Source organism: Rhamphochromis longiceps, linkage group LG23 (assembly GCF_057381845.1).
Source record: "Rhamphochromis longiceps isolate RC_006_pf linkage group LG23, R_longiceps_female_GT1.1, whole genome shotgun sequence".
NCBI classification, from domain to species: domain Eukaryota; kingdom Metazoa; phylum Chordata; class Actinopteri; order Cichliformes; family Cichlidae; genus Rhamphochromis; species Rhamphochromis longiceps.
Window position 1 is genome coordinate 21254443 of NC_140578.1, and position 12913 is coordinate 21267355.

Consider the following 12913-nt stretch of genomic DNA (forward strand, 5'->3'; position numbering starts at 1 on the left):
TCCATGTGGAATTCCGTCAGGAAGTCCAGGTCGGTGTACATGACCTGGAGCAGCACCAGCATCTCCGCCTCTCCCCACTGCCTGTCAGCAGCAGCACAGTATATGTGTGTGAGAGTGTGTTTTATGTGGGTTGGCACTGACCGGTTGTCAATGATGGGAGTCTTTTGTTTTTTTAGATGTTCTCACACTTCTTCCATCACCTGCAGGGACATACAGCAACAGAGACTCAGTGCTGCCCCCAAAGGCAAAATAAAGCAACTACATGTTTATAAAAACCTGTTATATCCTCAGTCTGACTGATATTTATGTTGTTATTACATAAACAGCTCTTTAATTTGCAGTTACATGTGTGGTGTTGGAGTCTTTATCTGGCAGCACACTCAGAAACTGGCCACAAATGAACTAATAATACAAGTGAAACTTGTTGTTATGATACTTTAATAACGTTTTTATATTATGACAAAAATATGACAATAATGACACATTAAGTCATAACCTTGAGCATTTGTATTACATCGCTGGATACAAATTAAAAAAAGAGTGAGCAAGTCATAATTATGATATTTAGGCTCATTATTGTCTGATATGAGGCATTAAGTCATTGTTAATTATTAATTAGAAGATGCTAAATCCTAATTTTAAGATATGATGAAGGCATCGCTTCTTATAAGTATATGAGGTCCAAATATCAAAAGAAAGACATTCATGAGTATGACAATAAAGTTCATTATCATACTAAAGTCATCTCTTATGAGACACTAAATGATTGTTATGAGAATTTCCATCAAACCTGTGAGATACTAACTTGTAATTAAGAGATAATAAGTCATAATTATGCTTACTCACATTGTTATTGGTGACAGTCTTCCAAAGGGATTTATTATTAAAGGTTTAGCTACTAAATCTTAAAGGATGGTGAAGTAAAACGTTCCTTCACTGTTTATTGTAATGAGTGAACTATCCAGCTTGTTCCACAGTATTTTAGTTTCACTTTGGTGTTATTTTTCCCTGATGTGAAGACTTATCCCTGATAGGGCCCTGGCTGTCACATGGCTTATTCATGACTCTCTTGAGATGGACGAGGCTCTTTTAACCACATAGAGGTCAGACCCTCACTCTGAAGCTGCAGGGGCGTTCATGAAACACGGAAACTTACTTACTTACATCATTCCTGATTTCTTAGTTTTTGTGTACTTGTCATGCTTACATGTTCCAGATCATCAAACACATTTAACACTAGACAAAGATAACACAAGTAAATACAAAATTATTTCTTCACTGAGTGAAAAATGCTATCCAAACCTACCTGCCCCTGTGTGAAAAAGTGATTGCCCTATAAACCTCATTAATGGTTCTTGTGTGACTTGGTAGCAATCAAGTGTTTGCGATAACTAGCAATGAGTCATCACTGTGGAGGATCTTCAAGATCAGCTTTTGTCTCATCAGTCCACAGAGTATTTTTGCCCAGTCTCTTTCTTATTGTTGAATCATGAACTCTGACCTTAACTGAGACAAGTGAGCCCTGCAGTTCTGTAGATGTTGTTCTGGGTTCTGCTGTGACCTCCTGGATGAGTCATCAGTGCACTCTTGGAGTAATTTTGGTTACCCGGTCACTCCTGGGAAGGTTCACAACTCTTTCAAGTTTACTCCGTTTGTGTAAAATGGCTCTTTATTTGGTTCACTGCACTCCTGAAGCCTTACAAATGGCTTTTTAACACTTTTCCAGACTGATAGATGCCAGTGACTTTGTTTCTCAGCTGTTTCTGTAGCTGTTTCAACTCTTTTAGCCTGCCTCATTTTGTCATACATGTTCTGTTTTAATTCAAATTGAACTCAGTTTTCCAAAAATGTGGTTAATCACAGCTAATTTGCAGTGAATTTCTTTTTCACACACGGCCAGATATGGCTCCCCCCCCCCCCCCCCCCCCTAATAAATAAAATCATCATTTCAAAACTGCATTTTATATTTAGTTGGCTTATCTTTTAAAAAGAATATATTAAAATTTGCTTGATGATCTGAAACATGCAAGTGTGACAAATATGCCAAACAAATCTAAGAAATCAGCACATATACAGCCCTTACGTTCACAGTGCGCATAGTGACTTCTTCTGAGACTTTTAGACAACCGGATCAAAATGCAGGCCCTGTCTCTAACCTTTGAGATCTGCAACAAGCAGTGGTCTCCAAACTCAGTTCTCTCTAACTTCTCATTCACCATAAAAATAAATAAATAATTTTTGTTGTCATCTCGGAGCCAAGTTGGGCCCGGATGACACCTCTTGACTCTGACAGGCACACCTTGAATTTTTAAAAGGGGTCACCTGAGGCTGACGGGAGAGCCCTCCCAACCATGTACGCCCTCCTCCGGCTGTAGTTGCGCGCTTCTGCCGGGAGGTGTCGCGACTATGCGGCTTCACTCGACTCGCTGCAGGACTCTACGGCGTCTGGCAGGGGTCATGATTTGATTTACTACGGCAAATAATAATCTTCCCCTTTTTCATTAGCAGCGGGCAGCTCGTCAGTTAGAGAGGTGAGAGGTTAGAAGCGCAGAGATGGCGTGAGCTGCCAGAAGATTAAGATTTCACCAGCGAGGAAGTGATCGCCGAGCCCCACGGAGGAAAGTAACGGTAGTTTGTGGCCGGAGGCAGCATCGCCACTTCTGACTTTTTTCCCTGGGAACGAGTCAGTCCATCCGGTGAGTGGATTTACAGCCGGTCGCTGAATTAATAACTAGTTAATTAAGCCGCCAGGAGTCCGAGAGACAGGTTAGAGGCGTTCACGGCTCTCCTGCGGGGAGAACAGGGTTGAATTTCCCCGCATAGCTAGCACCAGCTCGGCTGTATTTTTGGATAGAAAGCAGGCTATCAGCGAGCTAGCAGCTGAAGCTAACAGCTCAGTTAAACTGTCCTGACACCTAACTTAATGGTCACCTGTGTTAGCGCCCCTTAACGGCCCGTTAGCTGAAAGCACAGAGGCACTGCTAAGACCACGCTAGGATCTGGAGGTCAGCAGGCTGGAGTCTTTTAATCTGGAGGTGATAGTTGTGGAAACTTGGCTCTAATTCTCGCCTTTTTTGTTCTCCCCCTCATTAAATCACAGCAAAGCTGTGCAGGAGAATGAAGCCCAATGCCGGGCACAGCCCTCCGCAGCAGGACAGCCTGGAGCTCTCTCCTTCTTCCACATTAGCTGCCTCCTAAGCACAAGCGCCGTGTACGAATCCTGCTGCAGGTCCTGCCAACTGTAACACCTCTGCTGGACCACAGGTGAGGAGGAGCGAGGAGGGAAAACAAGACCACCTGGGGGAGTCTGCTTCCTGCAGCCATGGAGGAGGAGGTGGAGGCGGTGAGCATGGAGTACCTGCTGGAGCAGGTGACGCAGAAGGACCTGGGGAAGAGGCTCCAGGTGGGCCAGGAGGTCATGGAGCTGATCCTGGATGAGGAGAGGTCCCCGGAGCTGGAGCAGGACCAGAGCATGCTGGACAGGATGGTGGACTGCGTGGCCAGCTCCTGGGTCAATTCCAGCAACTTCAAGGTGAGCAGAGCAGCAGCAGCTGGAGGGTGAGATGGGGTAAAAAGAAAAAAAAGATCCCAGTCCTCACATCTGTCAGCGTGCTTGTGAATACAGCACTTCAGCCTCAGCTGTTGCAGTACAGAGGGAGTGGTGCTTTTATTTAGTTGTGAAACTCGGCTGGAGAAGTGCCCTTAATTTAGAGTGTTGGCTGGGTGTGTTAACTGTAACACACCATTTCATTAGGTTTCTCATCCCTCACTGAGTGTCTTTAATAAAAGAAGAGCTGAATGGCTGGTCGTTTTGGGAAGGAAACACTCAGTTTAAGTCACGATGAGAGCCACTGTATTCCTTCTGAGAAGGTGGGGAATTCCTGAGCTGTGGAAACCAAAAATATTAAAACCGACCTGTAATAACATGGCTTTAAACAGCTCGATAAAATAGAGAATTGGCCAAACAAAGCCCCACTAAATACAAGTGTGGTGTTTATTGTGTTATCTTTACCCTCCAGATGTGTTGTAATGTTTGGCTTCCTGTTGACAAATGACACATCTTTGTAATGTCAGCTGATGTCCTGAGAAATGACTGAAGTTAAGAGTTGAATTTCTGGTTATTTTAGGACCAGGATAAGTTATTAACAACTTAGTGATATGCAAAAGTCTTCTTGGGGTAAGCTTTGAAAATGATGGTGAAAGCCTGCTGAGCAGTTTTCAGTGCTTCTTGGTTTCAGATTGTGTTAGTGTACGGTGCCATTTGAAGGAGATCTAACCATCCTTTCTGTTAAATAGAAGAAAATAGAGTCCAGAATTCTGATTTCTTTTATTGTCGTTTTTTAAGGTGGTACTTTAAGTCTTCCTGCCTCTTATTTCCCACCTCGTTTGTGTGTTTGAGCCTGAAACCGCTCGATGCTAATTACCGCAGCTCCTCGTGGAGCGCTGCTCTGTCTGAGAGCTGATGAATAACCCACCAGCCTGTTTACCTTCAGCTGCAGTCAGCCCGGTTCCCCGTGCTGCTCGATTAGCATGCTGTACATGGACGTTTGCTGCCGCCGCCGCTGGTGCTGGTTAATCAATAGAGATGGGAGTAGTGCACAGTAATGTAGAGCTGCTTTAGGCTGATGATGTCACTTTTTAATGCAACGGTGCCAGAGAGGACAAATCAGAGTCGTGCTGACTCCACAAATATGCAAAATAAAACAAAAACAACCATCTGCTGTTTAAGTTTGTGTAGTTTAAACAAACGAAACTGTCAATGAACCCTCGTGTTTCACGCCGGTCAGATAGAAAGGTAAATGTGCCAGACTTAGCCAAACAGATGCTGAATAAAAGCACATAATTGATTAATCATAGAGCATCTAAGGACAGTTACAGAGCTCCTGACCCTGATGATGGATTTACTCAACTGTTGCCATTTTTCACCAGCTCTGCTTCTTATACAAACTACATGTAGCTACCCAGTTCTTTTCTAATATTACTTATTAAAAATGCCTTAAAACTCAAAGCCAGACTGTGGGAACAAACCGTCCAACATATCTGAGGCTTCTGTAATGTCTCTCAGGTTTCCTTCACATATGTTCTTCTCATGGTCGTATTTTTGTTGGGTTCAGTTAAGTTCACTTTTATTTATATAGCAGCAATTCACAGCAACATTCAGTTAAAGACCGTATACTAACACAACGAAAACCCCAATAATCAAACGGCCCCCCTATGAACAAACATTTGGCGACAGTGGGAAGGAAAAACTCTCTTTTAACAGTACGACTAGTTGGAGTTGAGGGGAGGAAGTCAGGACAAATTTATGGATTTGTTTCTGATATAGGTAGAGTCTGTGTTACCTGATTTAATAGAAGGTTTTTTCCTGTCTGATAGACAAAAAAAACAAAACAAACGGTGTTAATATTCAGTGAATGAAACCCCCAATGGTAAAAATGCTTTGGTGGAAGACCAGATGGTTTGTTTTTTTTATAAACATCTGTTTTACAAAATAGATGTTTGCACCATTGTCTACCAAAGGAAACCCTCTGATGTGAATCACAGCTCCTGAACGGCTGCTGAACTTTTAGTCTTATTAACTAAAATGCCGGATTTTTCACTGGAGTCTGGTGTGGCATCATTTCACTCAGTAGTAAGAGCAGCAGACACATACGGACCAATCGTATCGCTGCATCCCGCGCTGCCCTGGAAACACAGCCTTCTGTCCGTCCTGGTGATGTCTGTGGGGCCGTAACGAGGACGGCGAGGCTCCCAGGCGAGCACGGCAGAGGCAAGCTTAATTTACCAGCACCCATTAGCCCAGTTTCCTGCTCTGTGTGAGCGAGCCAGCAGGTCTGACAGAGACTCAGCTTCCAGCCAGTCGCTGCTGTTAACAGGGCACTAAAACCTTCCAGCGCTGAGTGTGAAGGATGGAGGAGGGCTCTTTCACAAGCTGTTAGGATAATGGCTCGTGTTAATCGATCACAGGCCTCTGATGTAAATTAAAAGGCTGTCCAGCCAGCTGTAAATACAGGCTGCTTATGGGCAGCCTCTTATGGCAAAAGTGAAGTGCTTAAACATGAGGGAGGGATTTAAGATGATATGAATAATGGACACATGTTTAGATTCATCTCCACATTGATTTCTTCCTCTCTTTAGTGGATCAAATGTCAGAAACACTCATTTTATTTGTAGTAGTCGAATTATTCAAATGTCACCACAAAATCCAAAGATATTCACTTTATCATCATGTCGAAAAGCAGCAATTCTCCTTCTTCACATACTCATGTCCAGATGTTTTTGGGTGATCTAAAGGTTAAAGGTCATATTTTGGACTACATATCTGCTCTTTGTGATATGATATGGAGCTGAGAGTAGAAAACACTGTGATAAACTGAGTGTTCAGAGCAGTCTGAAACCTGAGCTTTAGTTTCTCTGGGATTGCGTTTACATATTTGAAGTGTTGGCAATGTTTAATATGAATCCCCACTTCTTATTCGGGAGACATGTGACAGTAAGTAAGAAAAATTTAAACAGATCCCTGTAAACCTGAAAGTGTTTTTCTTAATCCAGATTATTCCCACTCAGAATGAACCACAAATCTCCATCAGTCTGCATACGGTTATAAAAGTGAGTCTATAATACCTTAGTTATAAGATGTCAAAGCATTTTCCTCATATTTCACAATTAATTCATTGCACAATTAATAAACAAAGGTGTATTTTATGTAAGTGAGACCTACCCCAAAATAAGTGACCTCAGTGGCTTTCCTTTAGTGGACACCAACAGATTTCATATGCAGGAAAAAAAACTGTTATCAGTTAATCATTTGAGTCACTTCTAACATCATGATGTATTTAATATTTTTTGTCAGAATCAGTGAAAATACCCATCTTTTACTCTTTTATAGATACACAGTCGATTTATTAGTAAGCAAACAATCATTAGTTGAAATAACAAAACCAAACCACAGCTAATATGAAAATTTGGGTTATTATCTAAAAAGTGTGACTTAATAATGCAAAATTTCAAGTTATTTTCTCCAAAGTTTGAGTCAGTAACATGAAATTTTGAGACAATAATTGGTTTAATAATTTTATATAAATTTTTTATATATAAATATATAATTTTGTTTGTTTGTTTTAAATTATATAAAATTTAAAAGACGCTCAGTGAATATCACTCCAAGTATATAAGAGCTTACAGGTAAATATGTAACACATTTGAGTATGAATATATAAAAACGAAGTATCTTCATAAATTTAAATAAAGTCCTTGGAAGAAGAATGGCGTTGTTATACAATGAAAATAGATTGTAATTAACTCGTTCAAATATCTACGTCAGTGTCGTTCCGCTCTCCGTCCAGCAGATGGCACCATAGCGGAGGCGGTCGTTTTATTTCAGTCACCCTTATATTAGTCACGCTCAATCGCTCTCTGTTGTTGAGAGTTTCCAAAAATTGCACCGTGGTCTGAACTCGCGGTTCAGGTGGTGCGTATGTGTTGATATGGTGTCAGCAGGGAAGCTCTCACTACGCGTTCATTGAGTTTCCCAAACCACCCCATGACAAGGAAAGTCATGTTCTCTTCCCCGGAAGCGCTGATAGTAAGATCTACACAGTGGCTACACTCACGGTTCACAATCAGGTCAACGCTTCAGCGCACAGGACCGCAGTTCACACTGTTAGCTCACATCACAGATACACCAGCAGCCTTTATTCGGCCTTTTTCTACCTTTTTAGAGCTGAAACCGCTGCTTTCTGTGTTACCCATAAGCCTTTGCGGCTCATATTCAAATACTGTGCTGCTGCGGCGCTGTGGAGCTGCCGGCGCTGAAGGAGGAGTCACTGTGGATCAGTTTAACCGCCCGTGTGATGGTGTGTGTGTTTCAGGTGGTTTTACTGGGGATGGATATCCTGTCGGCTCTGGTGAGCCGGCTGCAGGAGAGATTCAGGACACAGGTTGGAACTGGTGAGCCTCTCCTCGTTATTTACTGCACACATAATAACAGTACAACAACATGAGCTTCAGCTTACTTTTAAAAATGACTTTAACCTGTTTTTGTTAGTTTTAGATAGATGTATTTATACTAAAATAAGACTTTGTGCATTAAAAAAATCTGTTATTTTCTTAAATATTTAGAAATGTTACAAAATGTATATAAATATGTATTTTTTACATTTTTCCCAAATTAAAAATATTTAATTTACATTTTGATGCACCTTGAGTGTCTTTTATTTTATGTTTTCATTGCAAATCTCTACATGTGCGTATTAAATGTAATTTATATTATTATTTAAGGTTAATGTTACTTTATTGTTTTTCATAGGAGGAAATGGCTGGAATGATAGTTACATATACTAAAATATCAAACACTGCAATTATAAAAAACACACTTAAAAATGAAAGAACTGTGTTTTCTTACATTTACACGATGGTGTGTGATAGAAGGACACCAGCAAGAGGGTTTATAAAGTGATAGTGAGACCTGTTAGAGAGAAAAGAGCCTGCTACTCACATTAAACACACAACAGTTTGAATCAGTAAAAGAGAAAACACTGCAAACAGTTAAAAACAGTTTACAGGAACCAGCTTCTCAGACTGACTGTTAGAGCCAAATGTGTGACCTTATTTCTAGTAGAGGGGTTTGTGTCCATCATCATGTCTTCTCCTGTGTTTAACTGGTTCTTTTGTAGTTTTAGTATTTAAAGGCTGAGCATCATGAACACGTGTCATGTTTGTCTAATTGTGTCTTTCTGAATACAGACTATTTTTTAAAGGCTTTGAGTTCAGCAGAATTAGTTTTTAACTAGTTTTCTCACACATCGTGCTCACCTCTACAAAAATTATTTGAAACTTTAAGCCAAACTCTGTGATACTGTGTGGCCAAACACGCGTTTTATGTTATTTTTGAAGTGTTGTGAGGAAGTACTTTTGATTTCAAATGTATTTATTTGTCTGCATTAGACAGTTCCTCCCATTCCTCACTGTTACTATGATAAAACCACCGATACAGGAAGGATTTCATTCATGTGGCTCACAGATTTTAATCCCATTTTACTCTGTGCTCCTCTTATTTAAACTTTAATAATCCTCCGTAGACTTAATGTTTATATCACAGCCATTATTTTCAGTCTTTCACTTAACTTACTGTCTGTGCTTGTATGGAAGTAATGGAAGTCATCTCTATAATCAGATGACACGAGTGCAGCAATAAGAAAATTGATTCAGTTCTCAGAGTTCACACCCCACAGTTTCAGCTTCAACAGATGATTTTATTTTCCTGACCAAAGCTTAGATTCTCTCTATATTTCTCCTAGTTTGAGAAACACTGCGTTAATATCCAAACATGGAGGTTTTTGCTTTCTTTGTGATATCACTGCAGGCTGTAAACACCAACTCTCGCTTCCTGTTTCAGTCCTGCCCAGTCTTATCGATCGACTGGGAGACGCCAAGGATCAAGTCCGAGAGCAGGACCAGGCACTTCTGCTGAAGATCATGGACCAGGCTGCAAACCCACAGGTACACTCACTCTTCATCTTATCTCCTTTTTCACACCTTTGGTCACAGGAGATCCACCTTAGCAGAAATATGTTCAATTACCATCAACATTTGTTGAATTTAAGTGCATCTCGGGAGCTGATATTTCATTCAAACAACTGTTTTGCACGATATAATAACCTCATGGTGGTGCTGACCTATAACATCTGGTGTCATAACTCTGCAAACTACAGGGAAAAAAGACGGCACAGGAGAAATTTTGCCATCAGGCATTTAAATTCAAATTTAAACTCACAGAAAAGTAAATTAGTCTAACACTCACATTTCCACCTGCATGTTTGGATTTATCCACCACTGTGTCGTCCTCCAACAGAGCGTCACCATAACGTTACAGGTGACATGTTAATGTCTCTCTGTCTTCTCCCTGTGTTCAGTATGTGTGGGAGCGAATGATGGGAGGATTCAAGCACAAGAACAACAGGACCAGAGAGGGACTCTGCCTGTGTCTCATCTCAACTTTAAACGTGTAAGTTATTAATATTATTGAAAGCAGTAACTGATTTATAATGTAACAGCAGGTTTGGCGCTTATATTTGGGACTCTGTTAACTCTTTGTTTGTTTATTTAGCTCTAAAGTTTCAGGAAATATTCAGAGAGGTTTATCACAGCTTCAGATATAAAACTGTCACATCTGATTTTTATTTCAAAAGTTCAAACCTAAAACTGGTTCATGGGATAAAAGAAAAGCTGCAAACCTTCACGTGCGAGAAGCTAGAGATGCTTTTGTTGTTTTTGCTTTTAAAAAACGCAGAAATGAGTGTGTGGGTGATTTTCAAAATAAAAGAGCACAAACTGGAAGTTTTATTCATAGTAAAGGAAGCGTACTGATGATGTCATGTGTCTTTGAGCTCACCTCCAGTTTTACTTGACTTTAGTCAGTTTTGTGTTTTGATCTTTCAGGTTTGGCTCTCAGAGTCTGACGCTCAGTAAAATCGTTCCTCACATCTGCAGCCTCCTCGGAGACCCCACCAGCCAGGTACAATGCCTGCTCACTCACACGGTCACACACACACACACACACACACACACACACACACACACACACACACACACACACACACACACCAGGTTACACTGTGGTTTGAGCCGCTTTCACACATGCACTGTGAGCAGCTTCTTGAGGATCGAGTCGGATTGTTTTCCACAGGAAGTTGGAAAATGTCCGCTTCAGACATGTTCTCACATCAAACCAGGTAACGCTAGATGAATTACTTTAAAAAGACAGAAAATATATTAAAATGTGCAATAATTCAGCAGTGAATCAGTGAAAAGAATAATGCTGTCTTAAAAAGACAAGCTGCTACTTAATAAAGTAAGGCTGAGGATGTTTTAGGTTGAAAGATTTCTGCTGCTTCCAGCCGTTGTGTGAAAACTTAAAACCCCCTCACCAGTCATCATTTTACTGCTAAACTCTGGCTCATCTAGCAGAGATTAGCAGGCCTGAGGGGCTGTAGTGGTTCATATGCAGTCAGTATCTGAGACTTACATACTGGAGTGCTTCAGAAACAAGTGAAAGGACTTAACACTCAGGACAGCAGCTGAGCGGCAGTCGTGTGATGGCTTTAAACAGCTGTACTGTGCAGGTCAGCCAACTTCCTCCACATCCAGCTGGAGAACAGTTTCTTTAATCTGCAGTAATCTTGGTGTTTGACTGCCCTCTGCTGGTGGAGTTCAAACATTACACTACACCAGACCTGCTTTAGCTGATGTCCCACACCGCTGTACAGGGATGAAGTCTGTGATCCTCCAGCTCTGCATCAGGATCCTCAGCTATCATCTGTCTGCTCCCCTCTCTGTTTGCTGTTTACTGATTGGTTCGTCATCGCCGGAATCGCACTTCCTCCTCAGGACAGGAAGCCGTGCCCATGAACTTCCCTTTCCAAAGCCAAACACACTCACGCATGCTCAGTGAGGCCTTCAGCTACCCTTATCAGATTTTAAAGTCTATAGTCTTTGTTTGATTTCATCACTAATCAGTTGCAGAGAGAAAAAAGTCACAGCTTTGAACACAGTTCAGATGTTTAGTTTAAAGTCGGTGTGTATTTATTGTTGCTTTTAATCTGCATCTAGACGAAAACAAAGAGAACGATTTAAACCGGTGTAACGTAGAGCTTCTTTCAAAATAAGAGTGAGAACATCAATGTGGACACGTCACTGTAAATGCTGATACACACACAGATGGATTTGCACCAGGACACAAAGTAAAGAAAGAAAGACACCTGGAGCGTTAAACATGTCATCACAGTCATGTGTTTTTCTGCTGTGACAGCAGCCAAAGAGCATCATGGGAGATGATTTTAATTGTTTTTAAAGTGTCGACCACATATTCAGGATGATTTAAAACAAGCAATCTCTTTGTGTTCAAGTAATGTGTTTACCTGTCGGCCCACAGGTGCGTGATGGCGCCATGAACTGCCTGGTGGAGATCTACCGGCACGTCGGAGAGCGAGTGCGGATCGACCTGGGAAAGAAGGGCCTGCCTCAGTCACGGTGCGTTCAAAGCTCCCTGTAAATCTCATCATGTGAAGGGCTCTGTGGTACTGCTGGTGGTGCACACTCACATTACTCAGTTACATGTAGAAAAGTGACAGCCTTTTGAATAACTGTTCTTCACATTAGAAGGAAAGGCATTCACAGCCCTTTAAAAACACTGTTTCTGATTAGTTTTTTATTGATTGATTGGTTATTTAATCTAGAAAATATTAGAAAATCTATGAAGCCTCATTGATCAGCAGAGTGTCCTGTTACGCCAGAGTTTCACTTACATGTGTTTTATGTCAGTAATGAGATAGAGCTATAGAGGAAGAGTGGCTGTCTGCTGGAAGTTACAGCTGTTAATGAAAAACCTCAACAAGCAAAGTGAATTAGTGAAAACTCAGAGGAGGGAATGCTTCATCTCAGGCTCCTGTGGTTAGATGTTTGGGTTTTTCACTGCTTAGATTGGCAGTGATGGTCTTATTAATTAACTGACTTTTAACTTCAGCTTTAATCTGATGATCAGTGTCTGATTAAATGGCAGATAATTAAGTTATTAATTGAATAATCAGGAAATAGTTTTCATTTTAATCACACAAACAGTAACTGACTGTTACCAATAAAGCTCGTCCTTTGAGTGATGGGTGCTTCCTCCTCCATCAGGTCAGCAGATGTGACAGTGACATTGTGGTTCTTGGTGTTTGTTCTAATAATATCTGCCGTCGTCTGTGTATTTTTGGAGGCTGTAGACTCTGTGCTGTTACTTTGGCCTATTTAAACACTCTCCCAGGAGCCTGAAATGAGCCAGTTTTCTGTTTTTCAGAGGACACTCTGCACGCTTGAAGCCAGCAAGGCCTCTTTTTTTTTTTTAACTTGGTGCTTTCCTGACATCATAACA

The 12913-nt window shown here is 41.1% G+C and overlaps 1 protein-coding gene and 1 non-coding gene across 14 annotated transcripts in view; one reads left to right on the forward strand and one right to left on the reverse strand.

The window, feature by feature from the left end:
- Positions 1–2405: 2405 nt before the first annotated feature.
- LOC146641855 (CLIP-associating protein 1-A-like) overlaps positions 2406–12913 on the forward strand; it is a 55565-nt gene continuing 45057 nt past the window's right edge. For 6 of the 13 annotated variants that reach the window (XM_085399404.1, XM_085399406.1, XM_085399407.1 and 3 more), the window contains exons 1-7: positions 2407–2696; positions 3101–3532; positions 7872–7950; positions 9398–9501; positions 9915–10006; positions 10441–10516; positions 11933–12030. In XM_085399404.1, the coding sequence (XP_085255530.1) occupies positions 3323–3532; positions 7872–7950; positions 9398–9501; positions 9915–10006; positions 10441–10516; positions 11933–12030 (659 nt within the window). In that variant the 5' untranslated portion in view covers positions 2407–2696; positions 3101–3322. Of the gene's footprint in view, positions 2697–3100; positions 3533–7871; positions 7951–9397; positions 9502–9914; positions 10007–10440; positions 10517–11932; positions 12031–12913 lie in introns of all 13 variants that reach the window. The other 7 variants (XM_085399408.1, XM_085399409.1, XM_085399413.1 and 4 more) reach the window with 3 other exon arrangements.
- LOC146641856 (U4atac minor spliceosomal RNA) lies at positions 7429–7557 on the reverse strand. Its single transcript, XR_014909836.1, has one exon. It is a non-coding gene; the product is annotated as a U4atac minor spliceosomal RNA (small nuclear RNA).